Source organism: Leiobunum rupestre, chromosome 10 (genome assembly GCF_980474605.1).
Source record: "Leiobunum rupestre chromosome 10, qqLeiRupe1.1.hap1, whole genome shotgun sequence".
Lineage (NCBI taxonomy): Eukaryota > Metazoa > Arthropoda > Arachnida > Opiliones > Sclerosomatidae > Leiobunum > Leiobunum rupestre.
In genome coordinates, this window is record NC_143393.1 from 56,769,084 (window position 1) to 56,795,277 (window position 26,194).

Genomic DNA, 26,194 nt, shown 5'->3' on the forward strand with positions numbered 1-26,194 from the left:
CCGACTTGACATTATCTCCTTTTTGAACGTCACTAAGAATTTGACTGCCAGTGGAAAGGGCCTGGCCACCCAAAAATTTAACGCCTCTCATAAGAAAAGGCTTAGCGGCTCGAAACAATCCCGAGAAGAAACTCCCGATTCCGTGACCAATTTGACCGTGTCCACGCTGGTAATTAGCGCCAACGTAAACTTTCGATAAGCCTTGACCGGCTTGATTTACGTAATAATCGCGGTAAACGCAGGAGCGATGTTTTAGGACGTCCGGCTTCGTCATTGTCGGGGCCTTAAATGAACTTTCACCGTTAGGTTGCCGAACTGAAAAGGGATCGGTTTCCCCAAGGCGTCTCTGAGATCTATTTGGATAGTGTCGAAATAACGTTTGTTGACGGGAACGTAATGAGGAGCGATGTACGTCTTTTCAACGTGAGATCCGTGTCTTTTGTCGTCGACGGCGATAATTCTCAAAAGTTGAACTAAAGAGTGTCCGACTACGACTTCCTCGACTATATTTGCGATGGCACGTTATAATCTACGCGAGCCGGTCTCGAGCTTTTACCAATGATTTTCTCGTTAGGTCCATAGCCCAGAATATTACTCAAACCTTCGCTCATGGTTAATATCATTTCTTTGCGGCTACTTTCGGCGAGGGCAACGTGTCCGCTTAAGCTGTCGTGAACGAAACAAGCTTCCGCCACTTTACACAGCGCATTTTCGTTTATTTCTTTAATTAAATGATCAATAGATTGATAATGTCCGGCGGGTACTTCTTTCACTCGGGCTACCTGTCTTCCTTCAGCGCCAAAATCGTGTTCCGCCGCGTCTTCAACGTGACACTCTAAATAATTGTCGTTCTCGAGTACGTTGTAAAAAGCGGACGGATATATAATCGAAACGAGTCCAATTTCGTATTCGGTTTCCAGTTGGATGGGTTGCGGTAATTGCGTCACGAAGGACGCTAATGTATTATTGGGGAACGTATCCAAGCTGCTGTTAGACGGTAACGTTAGGTAAAATTGAGACGACATCTTTCTCAGGCACCCACGAATTGAATGAGCTAGGGTAGCCACGCCACGAAACTAGACATTCAGTTTTTCCGCGCGACTTGCGTTTCTTCAAAACTTGATCCATTTGGAATATCTCGGGTTTGTCGACGCGTTGCAACTCGGAATAGTAAAACTGACCAATAACAGGCTCGTCAGATAAATCCACGAGTTTGAATAATAAGGGTTTCTTGGTCCCCTTGAAGACGACCTTGAAAATCTCGGTACTCCAGTTGACATCGTATCCTTTAGCGAAAGCCTCCGCGGGCTTACTTAACCGTACATAATCGTTAACGTCAATTCGACATTTCGTAGTTTTCGTCGATTTCTTTTCACGTTTGTAAATGTTCTTATAAACTTGAAGTACGTTGCGGTCATTGACGTCGACGGGCGCCATCTTTATACTACTGTGTTTGGAATGATTGTAGGCGTGGACGAAATTAGGCAACTCTTCTAGGTATCGATAAGTGTTGTTACGCGTAAACCATTTCCACATTCGACCCTTGAGCGTTTTGTTGTACCTCTCGACCAGGGCTGCTTTGACATCCTCGTTCTCTGACGTGAAATATTTGACGCCCAGCCCCCGTAGGTACGTCTTCACTGGAAGGTTCAAAAATTCCCGGCCTTTGTCGAATTGGACCCTGATAGGTAGGCCCTCTTGGAAAATAATCTTTAAGGCTCGAACGACTTCCACCCCGGTTTTCCGTTTCAGAGGTACGGCGAACCCGACTCTCGAAAAAGCGTCGATTCCCGTTAAAATGAACGTATATTGATCGTTATATTGCGCCAACGATCTCATATTGCATAAGTCTAATTGGTACAAGTCGTAACGGTCGTGTACGTACACACGGCATCTCTTGAATTTTCTGATGACAGGTTTGTGAAGAGTGAAAGCGTCGTGACCTTGCAAGAACGTCTCCACTTCTTCGAGAGACACGCCGCGCTCTTTCACGGCTTCGTACAATTTCGTAGCGTCGCCGAAAGATATTTTGGATAAGAGTCGTTCAGTTTTCTTTAATAAGACTCCCATTTCGTCTTGATAAACGAAGCCCTGTTGTTCTCTTTGCCACTTCTCAATCGTTTCCTCAGTGGCGTACCAATCTTTTTAACTTTTTTCTTTTTAGCGATTACCGATTCGGACCCTTTTGGCGCGACGATTCTTTGAAACCTTTCCCAACCTACGGGTCGTTTACCGACGGGTTTCAACGTATGGTAAACTAAATCCACAATATCGGCGTTGGGTTCACGGACTCCGTCTATTAAAACCTCAGCTTTTTCGTTCCACCGTACGCGTTCGGAATCCGAAGCCAACTGTTGAAATAATTCTCTAGCCGGCCCTCTATATCCGGCGGGTAAAAGATTTATCCACGATTCGTATTGCGCAACTTCCGGTGTCGTTTTCTTTACCAAACCTCGCTGACTTTTAAGTAGTTCTTCGTGCGGTCATCGGTGCTATTATCTTTTAGTATATCTTCCTTTTGGGCGTCCATTTCCTTCCACGCATTGTCCGTTGGATTAATGATCGACGTGACGGCAGGTACTGTTGTTGTTGTTGAGGTTGCTGGTGTTGTAGTTGCTGTACTCACCGGTACTAGAACCATTTTCTTAGCGTAACGTAACATATTAGCGACCCGTTAGCGCTCCCAGTATAGACGTAATGATGGGCACTAATATCGAGAAAAATCCGTCCCCTCTCTGATTTAAAAGAATTTGTTTCTTTCGTTTCCAAGTTAAAGTCTTAGAAGCGATTTTTCTCAGCGTATGTTTATGTTTTTTTCAAAGCTAACTTTTGGTTTTTAGTAAGAGGAATATTACCTCGAAGCGTATTATGAACCCAGGCGGACAGAGCGTCTAATAACCCCTTATCGGCACCGCTTAAAAGAGCTCAACGATTACAGCCTTTCAATTTACCCAAAGCGACGAGCGCGGTTTTGTGCGACCTGTCGACCTGGGACATCTTAGAGCGAATGACGTAAGGCTGGTGGTTGAGGGTTGGTATTATTTTGGAACGTAGACTATCAGCTGTTGATCGGGAAAAACACCCGATCTTACACGGTATTCGTCGGGGCAGTCTTTTTGTAAATCCAATACGACGTGAGAGTTCGGTAACTTGGTGGCGTCACTTACGCTCTCGATGAGAAATTTTGGATTTTCGGGCATAATCTGTCTAGCCAAATAATGTATTTGCGCTTTGTCACGAACATTTTTAAATAATATCAAATAATGGCAGTTCAGCGAAATGTCCCGGGAATCTTTATTTTGATGGAAAATGTTCTGCGTAATGTATAGGACAGAGAAATTCCTATGATGCGAGCCGCGGGTGAATAACTGGCCTATCTCTCCCTTGGATGTTCCCTGCAAATCGTCGAGTACGATAAGCGTCTTTTTCGAGCCGTCAAACGTACTAATATCGGGAAGTCCTTCGCGAAAAATAACGACATCTTTTAATTTATCGTAATTCGGTTGGTACTCGCTATAGTGCCAATAAACCTCTTCGATACTGGGTTGGAACATTTCGTCTTTATGTTAAATCAACTGCTCGGCGAAATACGTTTTCCCGCTCTGACTCGGCCCGCACAACATCATGTTGCAGCTATGATAAAATGGAATCATTTCTGCCTCGTGTCGAAAACTATAATGACATAAGTATAAATAATAACGAAGTTTTTATGCTTTATTTGTGTTTGTTTTTTTTTATTTTTATAATCAACAAGAATATATACATGTATAAAAAGACTCGCGCACGGGTCGCGTCGCGTTCACGGTCGCGGGGAGGGCTGTCGCGTCGCGGTGGTGGGGGAGTGAGGTGCGTCGCGGGGGAGCCCCAACTGCGCGTGCGGTGTGTGTCCCCTACGACCTAGAAATACGATTTTCGGTAGAAAGTAGTTTGTAACCGTACGGAACGGTTTCGTAATTGGGTAATACTCGGACTTTATCGACGAGTACTCTATACGTTTTAAACAAATCTACGCTGACTAACGTATGATCGGCCAGTCGTCGAATTTGTCGAGGCAGATCGACTTTAAAAGGCTCAACGGGTTTATCTAAACCCACTCCTAACATGGCTTTTAAACTGTCGCCGTTTATGATATTCTGTTTAGTACAATTTATCCTGAAACCTTTACATTTCGTGACGGCGAATCGTTTGCCGATGGCGGGTGAATCAACCCAATAGCTAAAATGTTTTGGGCCCGCCGACACAAATTCTGAAATGTAGCTGCCAGGACCGTACGAGGGGGTCAACTCGCAGGTCATGTCGCCTAACAAGGGACCCGTCTTAATAAGGGGTTCGCCCGTAGGGCTGTAATACAAAAGAGAGTCAGTATCGTGGTATAAATTTAAATTGCCGACTTGTTCCAAGTACTCCAGTAAAACCAATCGAGCTTGGGCAGTCGTGTACGCGGCGATGACGGTGTTTGTATGCTTTAGAGGTACTTCGGCTTCTTTGCAAGGAATCCATTTCACTAGGAGAGCCTCGTCGGTGACGGTCAAAACTGATTTTACCTCGACTTCCGGATTTTGTAATAGTTCGAAAAATTTCTTAGGGTCTTTTAAGATTTCGGTTTTCGTGACGAGTGGTCGTTGACCCAGCTTGCCTGTTAAAAAAAAAGAAAAAAGAGACGGGTATTAGTATACGTGTGGTAGGACCCAGCAACACCTATTAGGCGGCATCGTGTTACTCACCCCACATGGAATTTAAAAGCAACTTCGAAATTGCCCTAAGTCCTTCGTTCTTTTTAATTTTAGCAGGGTCCAGTCAGATCCCTTCGGCGGATTGATACGCCTTAACGTAGGAGGCTCTATCTTCGGGCGTATCGGACGATTCCTGTTTAGCCTTAAGAAAACAGTTTGCGTAGTCTTTGAATAAGCCTCCCGAGTCGGACTCTTTGTCGTATTGGGTCACTTCGTATTTCCAGGCCTCGTATTTGGTTTTGATAACGTAGCCTCGGCTTTCCGGAGCTCGTCAACAACCCAAACTCCACTCAAAAGTCTTTCGTCTTCGTTATGGTTACACTCACCCTGAAAGCGCGTTTCGCTGCATGTCCTACACAAACCGAAAACAAGCTTCCCCTTCGAAGTACGGTAGGGTAATACCGCGTGGTATATGTTTGTAGGGGGTAAAACATCGCACAATAAAAGTCCCTCAAAATCTAAAACATCAGGTATATTTTCTAACAATATTACGGGGTGCCCTATTGGGATCTATAAATGGGTATAAAGAACATATATCGATGTAAAAGATCTTCCCGGGACCCGATACTTTGAAATACGTTCGCAAAGTGTTCACTCGGCCTCCGTAAAACGCGTTTCTCGGATTTAGCGGCTCGTGATATTTTTTCTCAAAGTTTGAATTTTTTAAAAACAATTTAATTTCGGGATTGCTAGTTTTCTGTTTATTCCAGTCGCATTCCCAGAGTTCGGTAACGTCGTAGCCCAGCTCCTTTAAACGGTTATGAATTTTCATTGTGTTATTGAAACGGGTATTCAGCGTGTCGTAGGGATTGCCGTGCAAAACTTGATTTCTATTACTTTCGGCGCCGTAACAAAATCGACATCCGTGCCATAGGCAACCGGCGAGCTGGTATATCCGTTTACCGCACTTGCCGTCCACCTTCATTTTGAGTACTTTTTCCTCTTTATTGTTCAGGGCGGAATTTATGACGTCACCCGTTACGTGACTTTTCCACGAAAGCCATTCGAGGGCGGCCCTAGATTGATTTTCGAATAGCCGATAGCCTCGCGTCGGGATCAAACCGATAGTGTCCTTTAGGAGGAATTTTTTACGTAAAACCACGCTACAGACAGACGCAATTGTTACGCCAACTTTAAAAGGATCGACGTCGCAGAGGTCTGTAAATATCGCTCGGAAACGGAGAGCTCCGGAAGCTAGAATGTGCACGTCGTCGGAACAATAACTTTTGAGGGACTCCACGTAAATAAAACCCGGACGCTCATTCGATTCTTTCGCGTACCATTCGAGAAAAGAGCCGTTATCCTTGGCGCTGAAATTCTCGATTCCGTAGGCTTCGGTCGGTGGCAGAGTGGCCCAGAGCAAATTAGTGTCTTCGGGCCTTGAAGCGTCGAAATTATTCGGCACGCAGTTTAAGACGAAATGGGGAAAGTGACCCTTCTGAAACGATTCGCCTAGCTCGAACGTAGCGGCGAATTTTGATAGCGGAATCGGGATGAAACAGTAACTGTCCAAAAATGTTAAATTGAAGAGTCTAATCTGCAGAATTCGGGTGCCATTAATAATAACGTCAGGGGTAAACGTATCGTCGGCTTCCATGATCGTTTGCAGTATTAACTGGTGGTCGTAATTTGAGCCGTTATGACTTAAAAGCGTCACTTCATTGACTCGGTGTAGGGTTCTCAAAAACGCGAAAAAGTCGTTTACGCACTTTGAACCCAAAAACGAATGTCTTCGCGGGTCGCATCGATGACAGTGGGTCGAGTCCACGTTATCGATGCACTCGTCGCAACACGATTCAGCCATACATAATACGGCTTCGTGGATAAAACAACTACGCTTTTCCTCGTGTTTACGGGTTTGCTGGCATTCAAAATCGAAAAACACCATGACTCGACCCGGTCCGTTTCGGGGGGCTCTTTTAGCAGGGGCTTCGCCGGAACCTCCTTAATAACTTGAATATAACACAAGTGCGTCGATGGGCGAAATCTGACGCATTCGTGAGGACATTTCGAACGTTTAGCCATATCGATTAATTTTAAACATTCGGAACAATGATATAGGCTGGCGCATAGTGATAGTTTACCGGCCACCGCCATCTTGTGCCACGCGAAGCACTCGTCTCCGGAGAAAGAGCGCTGACAGTCGCGACATTTACGTACCAGACCTACGCATTTTACGGCTCGCTGGCAATTAAAGCAGTAATCATTACATTTGTGGGAATGGATATATTTATAACCCGTTAGACATTTGTGGCAAAAGTTTTCTTTACCGAATAACGGTTTGAGTTTCGTAATGACGTTAAAATGAGACGCCTCGTTTAACAGCGCTATCCTCGGTCGGTCGTCTTCGACGTTACTCGAGCCTAGCGAAAGGACGGGGGCGTTATTTCGCATTTGGAATACTAAAATCGAGTGCGAGTCTAAATAAGCCTGGAATTTCTGGTACGATTCGGGCAATCCGCACTCGGCTATCGAAACACCGGCTTTCGCGCACAGATCGAGAGCAGCCTTTTTCTGAGTTGGGTTATTTACGTTACATTGCGAAATGGTATCGTATTCTCTCTTGAGCGTTTTGTTCAATTTATCGGCTTGATGTTTCGTATGAGCCAATCCGACACATATAGCCCTGGCTAAACAGAGACTATCTTTGTTGTTAATGGTAAGTACACCACGTCTGTTCTTCGAAAACACTTCGAATGTTTGACATTTTTTACTATAGGATCGTCCTTGACCCTGCGGAAGACGTACGATCGAAAAAATAATGGTAACGGGGTTCAAGAAAAATTTCTCCAACTCATCGTCATAGAGAATGTCCTCAATTTGGTCGAACAATAGGTCAATATCAATTTGGTCACGCCTTTTGAAACTTAGTTCAATGTCGGGTCTGTTTACATCCAGCACGACGCTGCGCAAAATAATCTGGACGTAGTCAGTCTCCGCGACGTCCCTTAAAACAGCTTCCGCAACAGACTTGATACCTTCAACAATATCGTTATTCAGTTGGACCGTTATCTCCAAGCCCTTCATACCAAATTTGGGGTAATTTTTTACATTTTGTTCCAATATTACGCCATTAGTGATATCGCCGATAGGAGACATAACGTCACTCGTCGCATCGGCTCTTCCGCCACTTTGGTCGCCGAGATTACGTATATATTCATCCGCGAATTTGGCTGAATCTCTCTCAATATCCTCCTCCATCGTTTCCGAGGCTTCCTGAGATTCGAAGTACATTTGGGATGCTAAATAGTCCTCCAAAACATCTGCAATATAAATATTACTTATTTTAGATTTTTTTAAAGCCACCTCAAAAGGGGGGCACAAGTTTTGGTGGTTTTTTTTTAAATAGACTTACCATTTTCTCGTTTGATGAAATCAAGTACGGGGGCATCATACTGAGACGATAACATATCTTCTAGCATTCGTTCCGAGGCGTTAATTTCTGCATCTCTGTTTTCGCAACGACTTCCGTAAACGGCGGAAAAGCGGGCCGGTATGTTGTTCCAGAGAAGTTGAAGTTCAGCGATCGTATTACATAACTCGGGGGCTAACGGAACTTTACTCAAACAGGATAATATATCTATAAAACTCTCAATTAAATTTAACTTCAAGTGTTTAAATATATCGGGCAAGGTCGTTAAGGAAATCGAAGGGTTTACATTCAAAAACCACGCATAGCGAAAAGTAAAATCCTAGAAGTTGTTTTAAGCACCAAGGCCTTATTGCAGCTAATTCTACAAGACTAAATATTGAAGATTCGGAATCCATGATTATAGATGAGGCGATTTCGAATGTTATCAAAGATCTGATTTCTCTAGCAAAATGCACCCCTTATTTATAGGTTGCTATTAAGACCGCCCGCTGATTGACCATTGTCCTCCTTTTTATATCGTTTTCTATAGCCTGTTTCACATTTTATATCTTTTCTGTCAATCAGGATTAACCTCTACAGATTTTGTATCAAGTAATAACCTTAAATGTACTGTTCATCCTAATAATATTAGTAATTTGACTAATAGTTCCGCTTAAGTCTAATGTGTGTTATTCAAATATTTTATTATTTAACGGTATATACTAAGTAATAAGTAATTAATCCATAAAATGTTTTTTTTTCCTTAATTTTTTTTACATTTTTTTATGTGCAAAGAACGGGCACGATGTAAGCAAAGCGAATATGAAATTATTGAAACGACAACTATTACGCTGTAGCCGTAATAAATTATATAAGATCTCGTAGGCTTACTAGTGCTTGGCGAAATAAACGCTGACTAATCCCGAATAAACGTCGTTTAATTCAACCATCAGCTCGTCTTCAAAAACCCTGACTAATTCAACCATCAGCTCGTCAAAAACCCTTTCGAACGGTCATCTGCGCGCGCAGACTTTGATTTGTAACATACTGTATATTAATACTAGTAACCCTAAAATGTTGGTTGGTAAACCTATATATATATTTGTAGCTCTTTCCGTGATCTACGCAATTGTTTGGTTTATTTATGAAGTACGTTATTTAATTCCGTTAGATATTTCATTTAGCTATTTTTAGTAAGCTTATATTCGAATTTGCTTTTCTCGCACTCCAACGGTCTTTCTCGAGAAAGAAAACACCTCATATTGTTCCAATCTAGCCGCTTCTTGGTCAATCGTGGGAAGAACCCGACAGTGGAAATAAACAGCGTCCTCTCGTTATTTTTTGAAAGGCTTATTTATCCTATTGTCGTAATTCAGAATCCCCTCCGCTCGAAGCACTTTAACGAAGTTTTTCAAAGTTTCGGTACACAGGTGGGCTGTTTGTGGTCAGGGGGGAGGGGGAGGGTCAATGAGCCTATAAATAGATGTTACGTTAAGAACGACATCACAAACAATCATGGGCCCTGACAGTCAAACCACTCCAGAACTACACCGTTATTGTAGCAGCAACATCTTCCCTCCCCGACGTCTGCAATGGACCCCTTCCCCGATCTGCCGGCCATCATCGGCGGGCCATACGCCGTACCCAGTAGTGGTTGATTTGACCGAGGACTCGCCAAACCCGCTGGACCCCTCAATGTAAGTACTATTTCTTTATATATTTTATGTATTTACTTTATAGTGTAAAAATAATTTGGTTCGTGTTTAATAATGTATATATAATATATATATAGACGTAACATCTGGTCCGGCGATGTATGGCAGGATGGGCAGGGTTGGCCCGAGTGGAGTCCATCAACCACCGCTACCGGCGCCCCCGGCAGTGATCCGCCAAACGGCAGACCGCCACCAGGATTTGGGGCTGGTCCCCAGCTACCCACCGGTGCCGAGGAGTGTATCCGGTAAGATTCAGTCATTCTTTTTTTAAAGCAACGTTATTAACTTTATGTTGATGTTTATAGGATCCTTGCAGGCCTTCAAAGGCTTGTTCAGGACCTGGATAACATCGCCCGGAGGGTTTTTGCGGACCAGCCCGAGGTCCTGGCGACCCTCTTGCATGGGAACATGGCCCTGTTGCGTGACCTTTACTCGGTCGTCGTTGGTACCACCGGACCCCCATAACCCCCCCCCCTTGTAAAAATAAAGTTTTTTCGCATAACCGTGACTTTTTTCTTCTAGAATAAGCTTATTATTTCTACTTTAGTCGCGGCCATGGACAGTCCGGCTTCAACAGCTCTTAACCGTATAATAGTTAATAATTCTAAGAATATAGTACTTATTCTCACCATTCTCGCGCTACTTGCGGTTCTCGAATACGTCACGTTCTGGTTGGGTAATTATAATATAAAATTAGCTATCGAACCCCTTAATATTACGCACCGGTGACGTCATTCGCAAATCTCTATTTAACCGGCTACCCAGCGCCATTGTTTCGTCAGTCGTATTTCAGCTTTCGTGGCGCACACATCTCTACCTCCGATGTCCAAAAGAAATAATTCCGAAATGGGTACGTACATTCGCTATCTCCGAAGATTCGTTTTCATTACAACTAGCCTCTCTTTTTATATAGATTCTACGAACCCTAATAAATGGACTCCAACGCTTAAGAAAATTAATCAACGATATCCGTTATCTAAACAAACTTTTCTAACGTTCAGTTTAAAAAATGATTTCTCCGTCGAATTCGCTTTTTGTAATATAAATAACTTTACGATTTTTCCCGTCGACGTATCTGCCTGGAAAGAACTTAGCCGGAATTGGGTCGATTTATTCGGCTTCGCCCAGTCAACCGGCGAAAAAGGTTTAACACTCTCGACCACCGCTGATGCTAAAGTATCGCCGCAAAAAGAGCTTACTCTCATCATCACGCGTCCTAATAAAAGCCACGAATATTTAAATCTAACCGCCGAAGAGACTGGAGAGCTTGCCCGTCTTATGTATTATATCAACAACCATCTGGAATTATTGAATGAAAGCGACGATATATTCGAGACGATGGCGGAATCCATTTTAAATTGTTATAGGAATGTAAACGATATTTTGTTCGGCGATTCTGGACACGCCGGACGTTTCTTTCTCGTCGAGGAGCACCAGAGATTTGATGAAATCACCGCTTACGTCACCAACTACGTAACAGCGTTCCGGATCATAGAAGATTTTAAAGTTATGTTAAACGAAAAAAATCTATATTCTAAATTTCAAGTTTTAATGTCTTTGCTCTTGTAAACGCCAATTCAACGTATTTAAAAGAACATTTATTCCGATAAATAGTATTTGATTTTATATACCATCTCTTTACTATCATACTAATTTTAGGCTTATGATAAAAGGAGGATTAAAAAAGTTTTTCGGGAAAACATTATGGGTATGAGAAATAACTACCGTCAGCTAGTCCCCGGTCTCTTTATTTCAAAAGTATCCCGCCGCGATGATTGACACACCCCGCGAGCCGCTGGTGTATTGGGGGGACAAATTGAGGACTCATAAATTTTGGTTATAGGTATGGAGCGAAGAGAGAAAATATGGGTAAGGACCCCCCCCCATACCTATGTTGGACCCCTTATCTCTACTATGGTCAAATAAATACTTTATATTTTATGCTTACTATGGTGAAAGAAACACTTAATAGTTTCCATTTGTAGGTTAAAATTATAAATTAAATTTCATAATTTTCTTAAATTTTAATATTGATTTAAATTAGGATTACCACAACCATTACGCACATAATTTTACATTCGTTAGGGTCCTTATTCTGCTTGCTTTTTTCATTACATTCTATACATTTCTAACGGGTTACTTTAAATGGTTTTGCAAAAGTATTGTTTTAAAATTACTTTTTATGCAAATAAATAAATAATCAGCTAATCTTATACCCAAGGCACCAACTTAATTGAAATCAATACGGTTTACTTTCAGCGTAAGTAAGATTATCAATGACTAGATTAAATCTATGAAATAATTGACGATTGGACAATGGCATGAAATCAGAAGGTTTTGGTTTAAGTACGGTAATCTATTTTTGACCAATTTACGCCTGTAGAAGTGTGTTTCAACAACAAGACATGAAAATATTGAGGCTTAAATAATTGTGGGTAGAGTGTTCAGCACAGTACTTTAAGTCGATGATTAAACAAATCTTTACCCTCCAAGTTCCAAAAGTCATTCAGTAAGAGGACCAGGAAAATTTTCCATTTACGTTGCGTAATATACTTCAAAAATGCATATACGTAGAATGAAATTAGTTATTTTTCCCCCATTTTAATAAATAAGATAACGGTGATAAATATTTTGAGGGTATAAAAGGGGGTTTATTAGTAAAAATGAGACACAATATTTAGAAAGCTTCCCATTCGGATGGTTTTGGATTCGACTCCAAGGAACCTCGAAATGTAAGTAGAAATTAAAAAATATTAATTCTTAATTTAACTTTGTTTTAATGTTTGTTAAAGTTAGAAGGCTCTGTTTCTATATTTTATTCCTTCTATTTTTATAGTAAATGGACCTAATTTCCATACAATTGGCAATATGTCCAACATAATAAAAAACAATTGGTTGGAGTTACTTCCAAAGTTTTTTGTTTTTGGGTATTCTCGGACAATTTTTTACTCGATAGCCTTTATGACGGCACTTATAACAAGTCATGTTACTCTCGTCCATCGTTGTGGGTGGAGTTGCTGGGGTTGATTTGTTCAATTGAGCGCAATTGCACGCTCCACATTGGTGGTTGATGGGAGTAGCCATCATGAAGGTAGCTGGTTGGGTAGGCGGCGATGTGAAATGAGCGGTGCGCATGTTGGGTGGTAGAGTCGATTTAGGGTGAGCGTCCTTTGATGGGATGGAATGTTTAATTTGTTCGATGACCGTTTTTCGGACTTTCGGTGGTGGTGAATCGAACGGAATTTGTATTTGCGGTTCGTCTAAGATATCGTCTAGTCTAGGGAGGTCAAGACTGATCGCGGGTGATGGGGATCGTGGCGGAGTATGGGTGGCAATGTCTAAGAACTCCTTGATCTCGTCATCGTCGACTGATTGTAGTGTGTCCGGATCGAGTCGGAGTACCCCTCCATGTGATGACAGCCAGGTAGCTTGTAATGTGGGATGATTAAGTTTAGATGAGAGTGTCGGATAGTGACGAAGGATGCCGTTTCTATCCAAACAATACGGGAAGGGCAGTATTGAAGGTGGGCCTCTTTCAGTGTCCAAGGACCAACCACTAGGAGTCTTCTTCTGTCTTTGATAATAAAGACATATTGGCAACTTTTCCTAACATTATCCATCTGGGAAAATGTCGTGCTCGTTTCTCGAAGATATCCCAGTCTTCTTCAATTAATGGAATGAAGTTTTTGAACCCAATTTCATGGGCTAAGGTACTGGTCAATACGTCGAAAGGAAAACTGAGCGCTGGGATAATAAGCGAGACGTCGTCCGCCCCGGGTGGACAATATACTAGGACTTCATGGGTCGCCGACAATTCCTAGAAAGAACAACAAGATTATATTTAATACAGTTTTCTCCCAGCCTTAAGTATCCTCTCCCATGGAGGTGTCGATACGGCCTCTCGGGTAAAGGAAAAGTTAAACTTTTCGAGGTTGGTGATTTTATTAGTTTTTAAATATCGGTCGACGTGTGCTAGTGATCGCAAACGGCAATTCGGGTGTAAGGGCGGATAATAATAAATATCTAATACTGGCCCTCTTTTAGTCACCGTTTCTCGGTAACACAATTCCCGAATCCAACCCAGAGTCAGGGGTTTTAACAATCTTTCATCGCCCTGCGGAGTGTCGACCTCTAATGATTGGTTATCAGGGTCTCCGGGCAAAGATGATTTTGACTCTGAGTCAGAATCACTGTCCGAAGAAACTGAAGATCTTGCCGCAACGTCGCCGATATCCGATTCCTCTGGAATCGTTGGGACCTCGGTTGTTGAAGGCGATTCCCGGGTGTAATTTTGTTCAGTTGTCGGCTCTTCAAACCCCAATGGGTCCTCTTGTATTCTGGGTTTATGAGAGGATTGAGCGGAACCAGAAGGTTGTGGATCTGCAACGGCGAAGTCTGCCTCATTAGGAATTATTAAATCGAAATTTGTCCAATATAGTTTCAATTGACTGATGTGCTTTAAATTTAAACCTCGGCTGACGTTGGTCAAGGCGTCTTCCAACTCGTACACGAAAGGGGTGACTTGTCGGATGACACGATATGGCCCTTCCCATTTCGGACTTAATTTCGCGGCATGATATGTCGAGCCCTGGGAAAGGTGTGTCTCCAGCCACACTAGGGTACCCACTGGAAGCTCCATGTCCTCACGTCGTTGATCGTAGTACTTCTTTTGGTGTTCATGTGCTCTTCTCATGTACAGCTTGGTTCTTTCGAGTTCATCATGAAGTTGCTTGAAGGAGCGTTCGTGGTGAATGATTTCTGGGGAATCGTCATCGTTGTCCAGGGAATTCCAGGGCAAGCGCGGTTCACGGCCCATATTCAGATAGAATGAAGAACGGCCTGTCGTGTCCTGCGGCGCAGAATTGATGGCGAATTGCAAGAATTCTAAGGACTGATCCCATCGTCGATGTTCATTTCCGACATACATGGAAATCATTTCGCCAATTACACGATTCAACAGCTCTACTATATTGCTCTGGGGATGATACCCGCTAGTAGTTTTCTTTTTGACCTTCAAAAGATTACAAGTACCGTCCCATAGAGTGGATACAAACTGTCGACCTTGGTCGCTAAAGATACGTCTTGGACAACCCCAACGCAATATAAGTTTTGTGAACGCATCGCAGCATATTTCCGCTGTGATACGTTTCACCGGAATCAACTCCACGAATTTCGTAAAATAGTCCACGAAAACAATGAGGAACCTGTTACGTCGGACAATCATCGGTAAGGGCCCTAAAATATCGACCCCTACCATGTCCCAGGGACCCGTTGTTTCAGTGGACATCATTAAATCTGGAGTTTTTCGATTCCTACTATTATACTGTTGACAAACAAAACAGCCACGTACATAATGCTGCACGTCCTGTCTCAGGTTGGGCCAGAAATATCGATTGCGTACCTGGGCTAAAGTCTTATCGCGTCCTCTATGCGCGGACGTTGGGTGGTCATGAAACAACCGGAAAGTTTCTTTTCGAAAACGTAGCTGTAGATAAATTTTTCGGGGTAACGTTCCCCATGGCCTACGGTATAGCAGGCCATTTACTACTTCGAAAAGTCTTCCCAATTTCTCATTTCCCTCTGCTAACTTAGCCATAATTTCCTTAGTTTCCGCGTCCTCAAATTGAGCGGTTTTGACGTCGGATAAGTCAAACACATTGAACATAGCGTGGGGAGGGGGAGGCAATATTATATTATCCCCCTGATTGTCGGGATTGATATTTCGAAGCTCCATGGCTGCCAGACCGATCGGCGCGTGAGAAAGCGCATCCGCTACTACGTTTTCTACTCCCTTTTTATAAACAATTTTAAATTGAAATGACTGCAAAAACATAGCCCATCTTACTAGGCGCGCATTCGGGTCCTTCACGTTGTATAACCACTGTAGTGACTTGTGATCCGTCACCACATCAGGTAAGTAAAATTTATATCCCCCTGCTCCACGGAAATAAAATTCCATACTACAGGGGTAAAATATGAAAGGGGGGGGAGAACCGTATAAAGATCCGGAGTGGGAAAGCAAAGTGGGGAAGGGATAACATATAAAGAAATACATGGTGTAAAGAAATGGGCTAATATAAATAAACACAAAGTAAACGGCGATGTAAAGTGTCGCATAAATAACAAAGGTATAAAAATAATCCTAAGAAGGAACACTAAAAGCCGTTAGTCCGAGGTCTCGTGCGAACCAAGAGAGCTAACGCTAGTATCCGAAGAGTTTGCGAGATGCATGGATAAAATTTCATCAAAGTGATATGTAACTTGTTTCATGAGCTGGACAAAATATTTGAAATTACCAGAGGTTAAAACGGGCTCACCAGTGGCATTTGTTAGAATGCCATGGAAACGGTAAGTTAGTGGGCAAGTCGTAATGAAATGTCTGACATCCGCTGTGTCGCCACCACACACACACGACGGAGCCAAACAGTGACCTAAATTATGGAGATACAGTGGGAATTTGCCGTGGCCGCTTAAAGCCTGAGTCGAGTAGAAGTCGACGTTATTCTTAAAAGTGCGAAGATCAGGAATTAAGGAATAAGTAAAACGACCCTTGGTAGAGGCCGCCCACTGTTCTTGCCAGGTGGTCAAGGATAAATCGCTGAGCACCTGCTTGTGAAATGTTTTAGTAAGGGGTAAAGCAATTCGGACACCCCGACCCTCCGCGGCAGCCTTAGCCAAGACATCGGCGCGCTCATTCCCAGGAGTGCCAGCATGAGCCTTCACCCAGGAGAGATGGACAGGTAAGGTAGAAATATCTTTAAGAATTAATTTAATTTTATATCCAAGCTGGCTAGTTGAAGTAGAGTTACGTAAAGTTTGAATTGAAGACAAGCTGTCGGTAAAAAGAGTTACAGGAGACTGGAGTTGCTGGGTTTTGACCCTGAGGAGGGCCTTCAATATTGCAAGCATCTCAGCCGCAAAAATATCAGTTTCAGGGTTAAGCGAGAATTGTGCGAAATGGATCTCAACACCATGCCAGTGTACGGTAAATGAACACCCCACACCCGCATCGGTCTTCGAACCATCGTTGTATATTTCATACCAAGTTCCCGTAGGGTTAGTTGTGGTGCAAGGGTAAGACATTCGGCGAGCCGGATGTTCGAACCAGATGTCATGTGGAATATCGATGTTAGTAGGAGTAATTGTGGTCTTGCAGTGGGTGGCCGTGGCCCGAATAGAATGAAGGCGAAAAAGTGCGGCCTCTTGACTCGCCACCAAGTCCACCGGAGTGAGCCGAGCGAGCACAAGAAGCGCATCAGTAGATATAGTTCCATACGCTTTTGTCAACCTGAGTGCAAAAATTCTTTGAATGCTCCGTAGTGCTAAACTCATTTTGACGTGCCCGGACTCTTTCCACCAGGCACCGGCCCCATAGACCACGATGCGTTCCAAACCTCTTTTATAAATTTGACGAAGGGCAGGGCCAAAATGTGGGAAGTGTTTTTTTAAGTATTGGACAATGGAATTTTCAAGCAAGCAATTTTGTTAACTTTTACAAAATTCATTATCCTAAAAATATATGATGTACTCATAAAAATTTGTAGTACTAAAAAGTGACTAGGAAGCAATTTCGTTTGGCTATTCGGTTTACTTTTATAAAATGCATTATCTTAAAAAATGTGATATACTGAAAAACATTTTGTGATACTAAAGCGTTCCTATGTGCATTTTTAGAGCAATAATTTAGAAGTATTTAGTTTAAATTTTAGAAATAGTATATTAAAACTTAACAAAAAAATATAAGGTCTATCAATTTGAGTTTTTTTTTGTTTAAAATTTTTAAATTTGAACTAAAGGGAACTTTGGAATAACGTTGAAAGTTATGTCCATTTTAAATAAGTTTTATAGTGAAAGATTAAATTTAAATACTGCCCTAAAATTAATAATAGAATTAGTAAACAAGTTTTCCCAGTAACAAAACCTTATACCACTTAAAATCATTCACTAATTTGTGCTCTATAATGTACCTTTGTTACTGTTCAATAATGTTTTTATATTAGTTTTTGAAGTTCATTTCATTTGTAAAGTAAAATGTTTAAAATAAATATATTTTACGACTAAGTAAATAGTTTCTTCCAAAATCGGTGACCACTATGGTAGTCAGATATGAGTCGGCAAGACGCCTAATTATGGTCGACATTACGTCGCTTTATAGTAGGCAAGATGGTAGGGCGGACTGTTAAAAACCAAAGAAAGTAAGTCGGCAAAATAAGTGAATATTAGTTGGGCCGACTAATATGCAGTGGCACAAATGAGTTGTTTATTTTACTTTTTGATAGGTGGAAAGAAGTCCGGAATGACTCAACACATACCAAAAAACAGGCAGTCGGTGGACGGTGACATTTCGACTAGTTTGCCGACTTCGATACGACTAGGTTGGCCAACCCATTTTCCACGACGACGGCCCGACCAAATTTTGCTACCGGGGATGAGATTCCAAAATCTAGGTTTAAGTGTCTTTCAAACTATCATCAGTATTAGTCAAGTCAAATTGAGTGGTCCGGTAGCTCACTTTTTCCGTAAATTTTCTGAAATAAACTCTGATAAATAGGGAAACTAATTAACAATTACTAAAATCAATAAATTGTCTTACTCTAGAAGATGTAAATATGCTTTGTTCTGGAATAGATATTTTTGTGAGCTCTTTCAAATTCTTGTTTTAATTAAGAAATTATTCATATTTCAGTTAGTTTTGCACAGGGCAGGACTGGCTAGTAGTTGGCCCCACCGGCTATGCAATCGTATTGGCCCCATTTCCCATTAATGCCAAATTGTTCCACTTTGGCCCCCAATTTGAGTTGGCCCCGATCTGACCGGTGATCGCCGGTTAGCCGCTCGGGCCAATCCGGGCCTGGACTTTTTCATTTCAGAATGTATAGGGTGATTGTTACTTGTGTAGGTACAGTATTTGCTTTCAAATGGTGCCTTCCATTTTGAAAGTAAATTTCATCCGGCAGAAAATGTTTACTGCACACCAAGTCATATGAGGTAATTGAAGATGGAGTCCAATTTTCGCGATTTACAGCTAAAACCCCTTTTTCCTAGTAATTCAGCATTTCTCAGAGGAAATCTTAGTGTTAAAAAATCTCTTATTCCGAGATTATTATAAAATATTTACTTTAATATTACATACTTATGAAATAATATTTTTTTTTTCCATTTTTGCGGATATGCTTTTAGACGCCAAAATTTAAACACGAAAAGACCACCGCTGCGCACGACGTGATACGCAGTGGATCGCCTTTTTTCCCTCTTCGAAATTCGCGTCGTAGGCATGGCGACAATGTTTAATGCGTTTGTCAGATGGCGCATACATCGCGATTTCACCCTAATGTCAGCCTTCTAACTCGCCTGTTTCCCTTGGGATTGGCGGAAAGGGCAGTGCTTCTAGTCTAATTTATATTTATATGCTTTCAAACTTAAAAATAACACTTATCGTTGCGAAATGATTCATAAGACCCTAAACTGGCTTTTAGAAATAAGATATCTTGTTTCTGAAGGTATTCATTTTTCTAATTTGAGATTTAGACGCGTTTTCTGTGGCATTTATCAACCCGAGTGCGGCTAAGATAATATTTTTGATGTATGCATTTTTAAAAAGAAGATGTCGCTACTGTCCTATCGTCGTACGTTAATTTTCTTATCTCCAGGACCAAGTTGTTAACATGGGACCCTATGGTAGACCTTTGCTTATCGGGACCTTATGATAGGCTTATGGTTTTAATAACACTGGTGGAATAACCATCCCAATTCGGCATCAACTTGTTCCATTTTCGGAAAGCGATCTCTGAACCGTATTGGTCATTTTCCCCAACCTTGTCTTTTTCTTAACTACTCATTATTTAACTTCATCCGCAAAAACCGAACGAGTTTATAAAGGACCCCGCACATTTAACATTAGGAATGGCTCTCGGTTAATTTTTCTGAAATTTGTGTGCGATATAGTTTTCGTCATGCTAAACAGTTTCAATGAGACGAAAGACTGTAAAATGTACGGTTCGGCCACTAGAGGGCTTCGAAAGTCGTCATATCGGAACAGTAATGGTAGGTTTATTATATATTTATACGATACGCGAGTGTTCCTTGAGAATTGAACCTATCAATGCGTTAGAGATCTGTGAGAGTAAGTTACCATAGAAAGCTCAAGTGTAGTTTAGGATCTCCAACGAACGGCGGCGATATCAACTTTAAACTTCGCTCGGTACGAGCCGTTTCAATTTTTTCTGTTTTTTTAGATCTTTATTATCGATTTGTTAAAAAGGCCTATATAGTACGTTTATGGGTAGTTTAGGGTCTCCAACGAACGACGGCGGTTTCAACCATAACCTTCGCTCGGTACGAGCCGTTGCAATATTTTCTTTGTTTTTTTAAATCTTTATTCTCGATCTGATAAATGGGCTGTATAGAAAGCTTATGGGTAGTTTAGGGTCTCCTACGAAGTACGAACGAGTGATGGGTGAAATTAAGTCTTCACATTATGTGAGGATTCGGTGAGAAGACTTAATATTGCGTGATAGTTCGGTGACAGGCCTTTGATGCGTGGGCAACAGTTAGGAGAGAGATCCACGAGTGTTCGCTGAGAGTTCTACTTAACGTTGGGTGAGAGATTGTTGAATGATTTAAACTAGCTTATTTTATAAATTACGTCTGAAAAGCACGAGAATAATACGGCTAAAAAACTCTTTCGACGTTGAAGTTAACGCTAAGGTCGGTAGTTCTCACGTTCCACAAAACGAAATGCGAGTTGTTACAGTCTCCTTTTTCCCAAGTGGCGTAAAACATCGAAACAATGTTCTTCAAATTTTCGGCCGGCAATGGGAAACCAATTTCCATTCACTGGTGAGGAAGCTCTTCTCGAGTGGCATTCTACTTACTAGTTCTCGATAATAAATTAAGGAGATAATAACCTTTTCCATTTACACGGCGCTTATATACCGATTTGCGAAGGATGACGCAAACAAGAAATATTCTACAACAACGCTCTATTTTCCCAACAGCGCCCTCTATTCGTTAAAACCACGTTTTATAACCCCACTAACAAGATTACTACCCAGTATCCCAATTTTACAAGTTTACCGACCACTAAATAACTTTCCATAAATTGAAATGAAACAGCCACTGAATTCCATATAATTGAAATGCTACCAATTTCTATCTTACATATCCCCGCTTTACAGGGTTGCCAACTACTACCTTAATACTCCCAATTCTACAGGGTCACCAACCACTAACTAAATTTCCCCCAATTCTACAGGGTGACCAGCCCCTAACTAAATTTCCCCCAAAACGCAATGCTACCAGCCACTATATAAATTACCCTTATAATCCCAATGCCACCAACCACAATCTTAATACCCTCAATTCTACAGGGTTACTAAAACTATATAAATTTCCCCAAATTTAGAGGATTACCAACCAGTATTTTAATTCCCCACTTCGCAGACTAACCAACTACTAAAAAAAAATTTCCCAACTCTACAGGGTTACCAACCTCTAAATATCCCCGCTAAGCAGGGTAACCTTCCTCTAAAAATCTATATCCTCGCTTAGCAGGGTGAACACTCAATTACATACGTTCCCTCTCTTTACAAGACTACCAGCCACTAAAACACAACTCCAACTTCCCCACTTTGCAGGTTTACCCACCAAGAACTCAAAGTCAACCTCTTAGAAACATAACTTCACCTTAACGAAAAGCAATTTAAATATCATATCAAATTAGCTTTTATTAATAAAAACTTTTTATTTTCTAAACTTTTTAACATATACATGTTTAAGAATTATTTTTCAAAAGGTGAATTCATCCGTAGCAGATTTTCCACGTCATCCTCCTGAATAATAATAATAAATGTATGAGTTTTGCACAAATGCCAAACCATAAATACAGATCTTTTTCCTTCTTTTTCTTCTCGTCCGCTTCCTTCTCTTCCTTATTTTGGCTCTCCACCTCCTCCGCCTTCTTCTCCAGTCCCTTTTTTGCTCTCCTCTTCTTCCTTTTCAGCAAGTTTTTGGCGGCCAACGCCTGAAATTCTCGTTTGCTTATTATCTCAATCTCCTACAAATTTTCCCAAAAAACACCATTATTTTCTATATGTATTACAAAATAATTGTATATCTACCCCTCGCCTAAACGGATAAAGGATGGTGCGTAAATAGTGCCCACGCAGGCTCTTAACGCTACGGTCTACGAAGTAGCCATTCTTCGAGGCTGCGCTAATGCCTTTCCATACAATGAGTGCCGAAATACCAGCACCATCGTATCCTCCGTTTATTCTCTTCACAAATTTAAGAAGGACCCCATCGTCCTTTTCTGTAAATAGGTCGTTTCGCCCTAAATAGTTTAAAAACAAACGCCTAGCAAAAATCATCAACGAAGCGAAACTTAAACTTGCTGCTGTTTTGCCTTTTTTGCAAACGATTGACCACAAAGGTTTTATCCCCGCTACGACACTGCTCCGAATCAGACGTTACGCTATAATCGGTTACTGCCGCCATCATATAAATTGAAACCTAGGTCGTAATAGTCAGTCACCGTACAATTCCCCTCAATTTGCAGGGTTACCAGACACCAACTCGGTTTCATCACTATTGAAATTCCGTTTGGAAAAGCTACCACTTACCGTATAATTCCCCCCAATTTACAGGGTTACCAGACACTAACTCGCTTTCACCACTATTAAAATTCCCGTTTGACAATGCTACCAGCCGCTGTCTAAATTCCCCTAATTTACAGAGTTACCAACCACTATCTTATTTCCTCCAATCTCGACGTGACCAATCCTCGATTCAAACTTCCCTAATTTACAACGTTACCAACTACTTTATTAAATTTCCCGATTCCGCTAGGTAAAATAACGAAACAATTTTAAAGTATGAAATATGTTTATTAAAAATTTAAATATAAATATATAATGCCACGTTACTTACGGCATAACAATCAAATTAAAGCGATTAGAAAATTATAAAAAATATATTTCAAGAAAAATGGTTGAACACAAATTGAAAATTAACATACATTTTTGTTTTATCTTGGGCTCGTCAAAAATAGAATTCTCTTCTATTCGCACCACCATCATCGTGACGAGTTCAGACAACAACTGCCTAAAGACGACCCTACGATGTTCCTTGTCTTCTTCTGCTACTTCCTCTTCTCCTTTTCCAGTATCTTGATCGTTTTCATTTCCCTGAAATCAGAATTTTATTAGAAAATTCCCTACCTCAATCTATAAATCACCTTAGGCGCTACCGGTATTACCTCCGGAGGCTGATCATCGTCTATGGACGAAGAAAAATCGACACCACCTACTTCAAAGAAACACACCGGCAGGTACCGCACTCAAAACGGTAATTGGAACAAACGTTCCGAAACGTTTTTAATTTTTAAACGGCGCGCAACAGCTGCTCCCCCTACCGACGGCAAATGTCGTTTTTCCGACGCCACTCCTTTCTCTCAACTCATCAATGCTAAACCGCTCAAACAAAAAAGATTCCATTGCAATATATTAACGTCCGTTCTAAACGAAATCAAAATAGCAACTGACTCTACAAAGACACAACCGTGTTTATATACCCGTTTTGCAGTGTTACCAGCCAATTAGTTCTATTCCTCATTATACAGCGTTACCAGCTCCTTAGTAAATTCCCCATTTTACAGTGGTACCACTAATAAAACACCCATTCCTCATTATACAGCGTTACTAGCTCCTTAGTATATTCCCCATTTATAGTGTTACTACTATTTAATTACCCATTCCCCATTATACAGTGTAACCATCCGTTAAATAAATTACCCCATTTAATATGGTTACCAACCGTTAAATGAATTCCGCCATTTTACATGGTTGTTGTCAGAATTTATAGCCCGGTGTACCGGTAAGAAAAGAACCACACCACCAGAGGCCTATCATCAGAATGCCCTACGCCAGCGTCCACAAGCCCGGACAGGTGACAAAACCAGCATGGGTAGCAGAACCCCACTACTGATGGTCGCACCCTCGACGCAAGCCGCTCAACCCAGCAGAAGGTGAAACATGGGACGACCAGCCCGCCACTTAGCACACAGCAGTGGGATAGAGAACGGATGCTCTAGCAACGCCGGCCGACACCCCACCTACAAAGGCAGGGAGCCAAGCCCTTTGGAGAGAGCTCCTAAAGGGGAACGGCGGGCACACAGCAGCCCGCATAACCCGGCACAGCTGGCACCGGAGATCCCGGTGGAAGCCCAAAAGGCCGGGAGATGGGTCCGCCGTGCCCTCATACGGAGGCCCGCAGCCCCACAGCAGGCTACCCAATCCGCCGAGGCGGTCAGTTTGCCCGGCCCCTCTCCATTAGCCTGGGCCGAAGCCCAGTATCCAGCCCACACCTGACCGAAGTCGGAGGTTGGAGATAGGACCCTTTGGACAGAGCTAACATCTCCCAGCGCGCCACCGCCCGTACGGGTTACAAGAGCCGGACCCCGACTCCCCGGTAAAGCCACCAGTTATTGCACACTCCGCATTTTACATGGTTACCAACCACTTTGTAAAAGTAATACCGTACCTTCCACTTAAATACCGAAAATTACTCACTTACCATTGAACTCCTTCCCACGCCGTCCATCCAACGATAATCCCGTCCGTCCTGCAGTCAATATACGTCTCCCTAAAAAGAAACAAAAATTAATACCTTACCTTAACCCTAAATACCAAAAATTACTCACTTACCATTTAGCTCCTTCTTCCGACGCCGTCCATCCGTATGTAATACTAACTCACTTAACATTTATCGTAAGTTAACTTCTGAAAACATTATTGAACAACAATACTCTTTACTGTCGCAAAACATATATCATACAACTCTTGTTGCGAATAAAAGTATTAACTATGACAGATTTAAACAAAGTAAACATCACTGATTATAAAAATATTACCGAAGCCAATTTCCATTAGATATTACGTATTTTTTTAAGAGTAAAAAAGGCAAATTATTATAAACACTTCTCTTCATTCATTCAAACTTTGAAGAAACTACCATTCTAGACTTTGAACATCTACAAGATGCTTTTTTGGCCAAATCCCTGGCCTTTCCACTTTTGTCGGGCGTAGACGTCAGGAAACTCTTCTTCGAAGGCGGCATCACGGAGGCATCGAGACTTTCACCCAGCAAACGCTTTCCCGCTACCAACTCGGTGTAAGAGCGATTAATGTTCCGAAAGGGCAGTCGCCGCTTCCAAATCAACATCGCGCAACCACCCGGTCTTATACTTTACGACTTTAGCCGTCGATGACGAGCCGCTCCTCTCACTAGCTAACTCCTACGCTAACACACGCTGTTCCGGCGATGGAACAACTGAAGCCCAGATACCCGAATAAATTAGCTTACGTATCCAGCGGCGAAGGACTATCACACTATCCACGGAAACGGAAGCATTACCCATGTCCAGTCCGGAAGAGCCCTCGGGGTTATATTATTCCACTTCGCCACCACCTTTCCAAGTCAAAGTAAAATGTTCCGAAATATCAGAAAATGCTTCTTCCGTATCTTGATTTTTTTTGTATAAGGGCTCTTGAAATCTATGGTTATCCATACGGCGCGAGCAAGCCTTTCTGGTTTCTGGCTGAACCGTTTACGGCCACAAAACCTTTTCCGAATTCCAGCAGATTAAGCGGCTTACGCCACACTCCAAATTCACATCCATTGTTATATCCCTATCGATCATAGTGAAATTTAAAAAAAATCTTGAGGTACCCAGTTTTCGATGGCAACGTCGTCCACTACAACTAAATCGGTCACCTCTGACCTCACCTTCCGCCAATCATTTTTTTGTTTTATAATCGCAGGATGACTCCCATGGGCCAGGGCATAATCAGTTTTGATAAAGTTGGTCGGTCCGATCAAGACCTGGACTTTCAAATTTAATCTCCAGCCCAGAATAGGGTTGATCAAAAAGTTGGCCAGCTTGAAATTTGACATATCGGGCGCAGCGTATCTTTTCGAGATATAGTCCACTAGCGACAGCTTCTCTCTTATAAATTGTGAGATGTTTTGCTTCTCAATGAATGATAAAATATCTTTGGCGGTACCATAACGCTTATCGGCTAATTCAACCATAACGTTAAAATTCAAGCGTTGAAATTGCGGTCGTTTACCTTCTTCGGTCAGGTTCTCGTCAAGTGCGAACCAAACACAATTCTATTATTTATTATCAAGAGGCATAGACAGAGTTGTTGGAGCGACAGCAATAAAGGCAATGTTACAAGGAAATTTATTCCTAAGGTGGGCGACAATGCGATCAACCCTAATCACTTCTCATATTATCAGTGGTCACGGCAAGTTTCCTAGTTACTTGCATAGTTTAGGACATGTGCTCAGTCCTGCCTGTGTTTGTCGGTCAGATACAGTTAATTCTGAGCACT

At 41.9% G+C, this 26,194-nt stretch overlaps 1 protein-coding gene and 1 long non-coding RNA gene across 2 annotated transcripts in view; one reads left to right on the plus strand and one right to left on the minus strand.

Moving 5' to 3' along the window:
- LOC149926251 (uncharacterized) overlaps positions 1-26,194 on the plus strand; it is a 385,527-nt gene that overhangs the window by 299,529 nt on the left and 59,804 nt on the right. The window lies entirely within an intron of this gene.
- On the minus strand, positions 15,966-17,132 carry LOC149926261 (uncharacterized). Its single transcript, XM_090161931.1, has one exon. It carries the CDS (start codon positions 17,130-17,132, stop codon positions 15,966-15,968), a length of 1,167 nt encoding a protein of 388 aa, XP_090018057.1.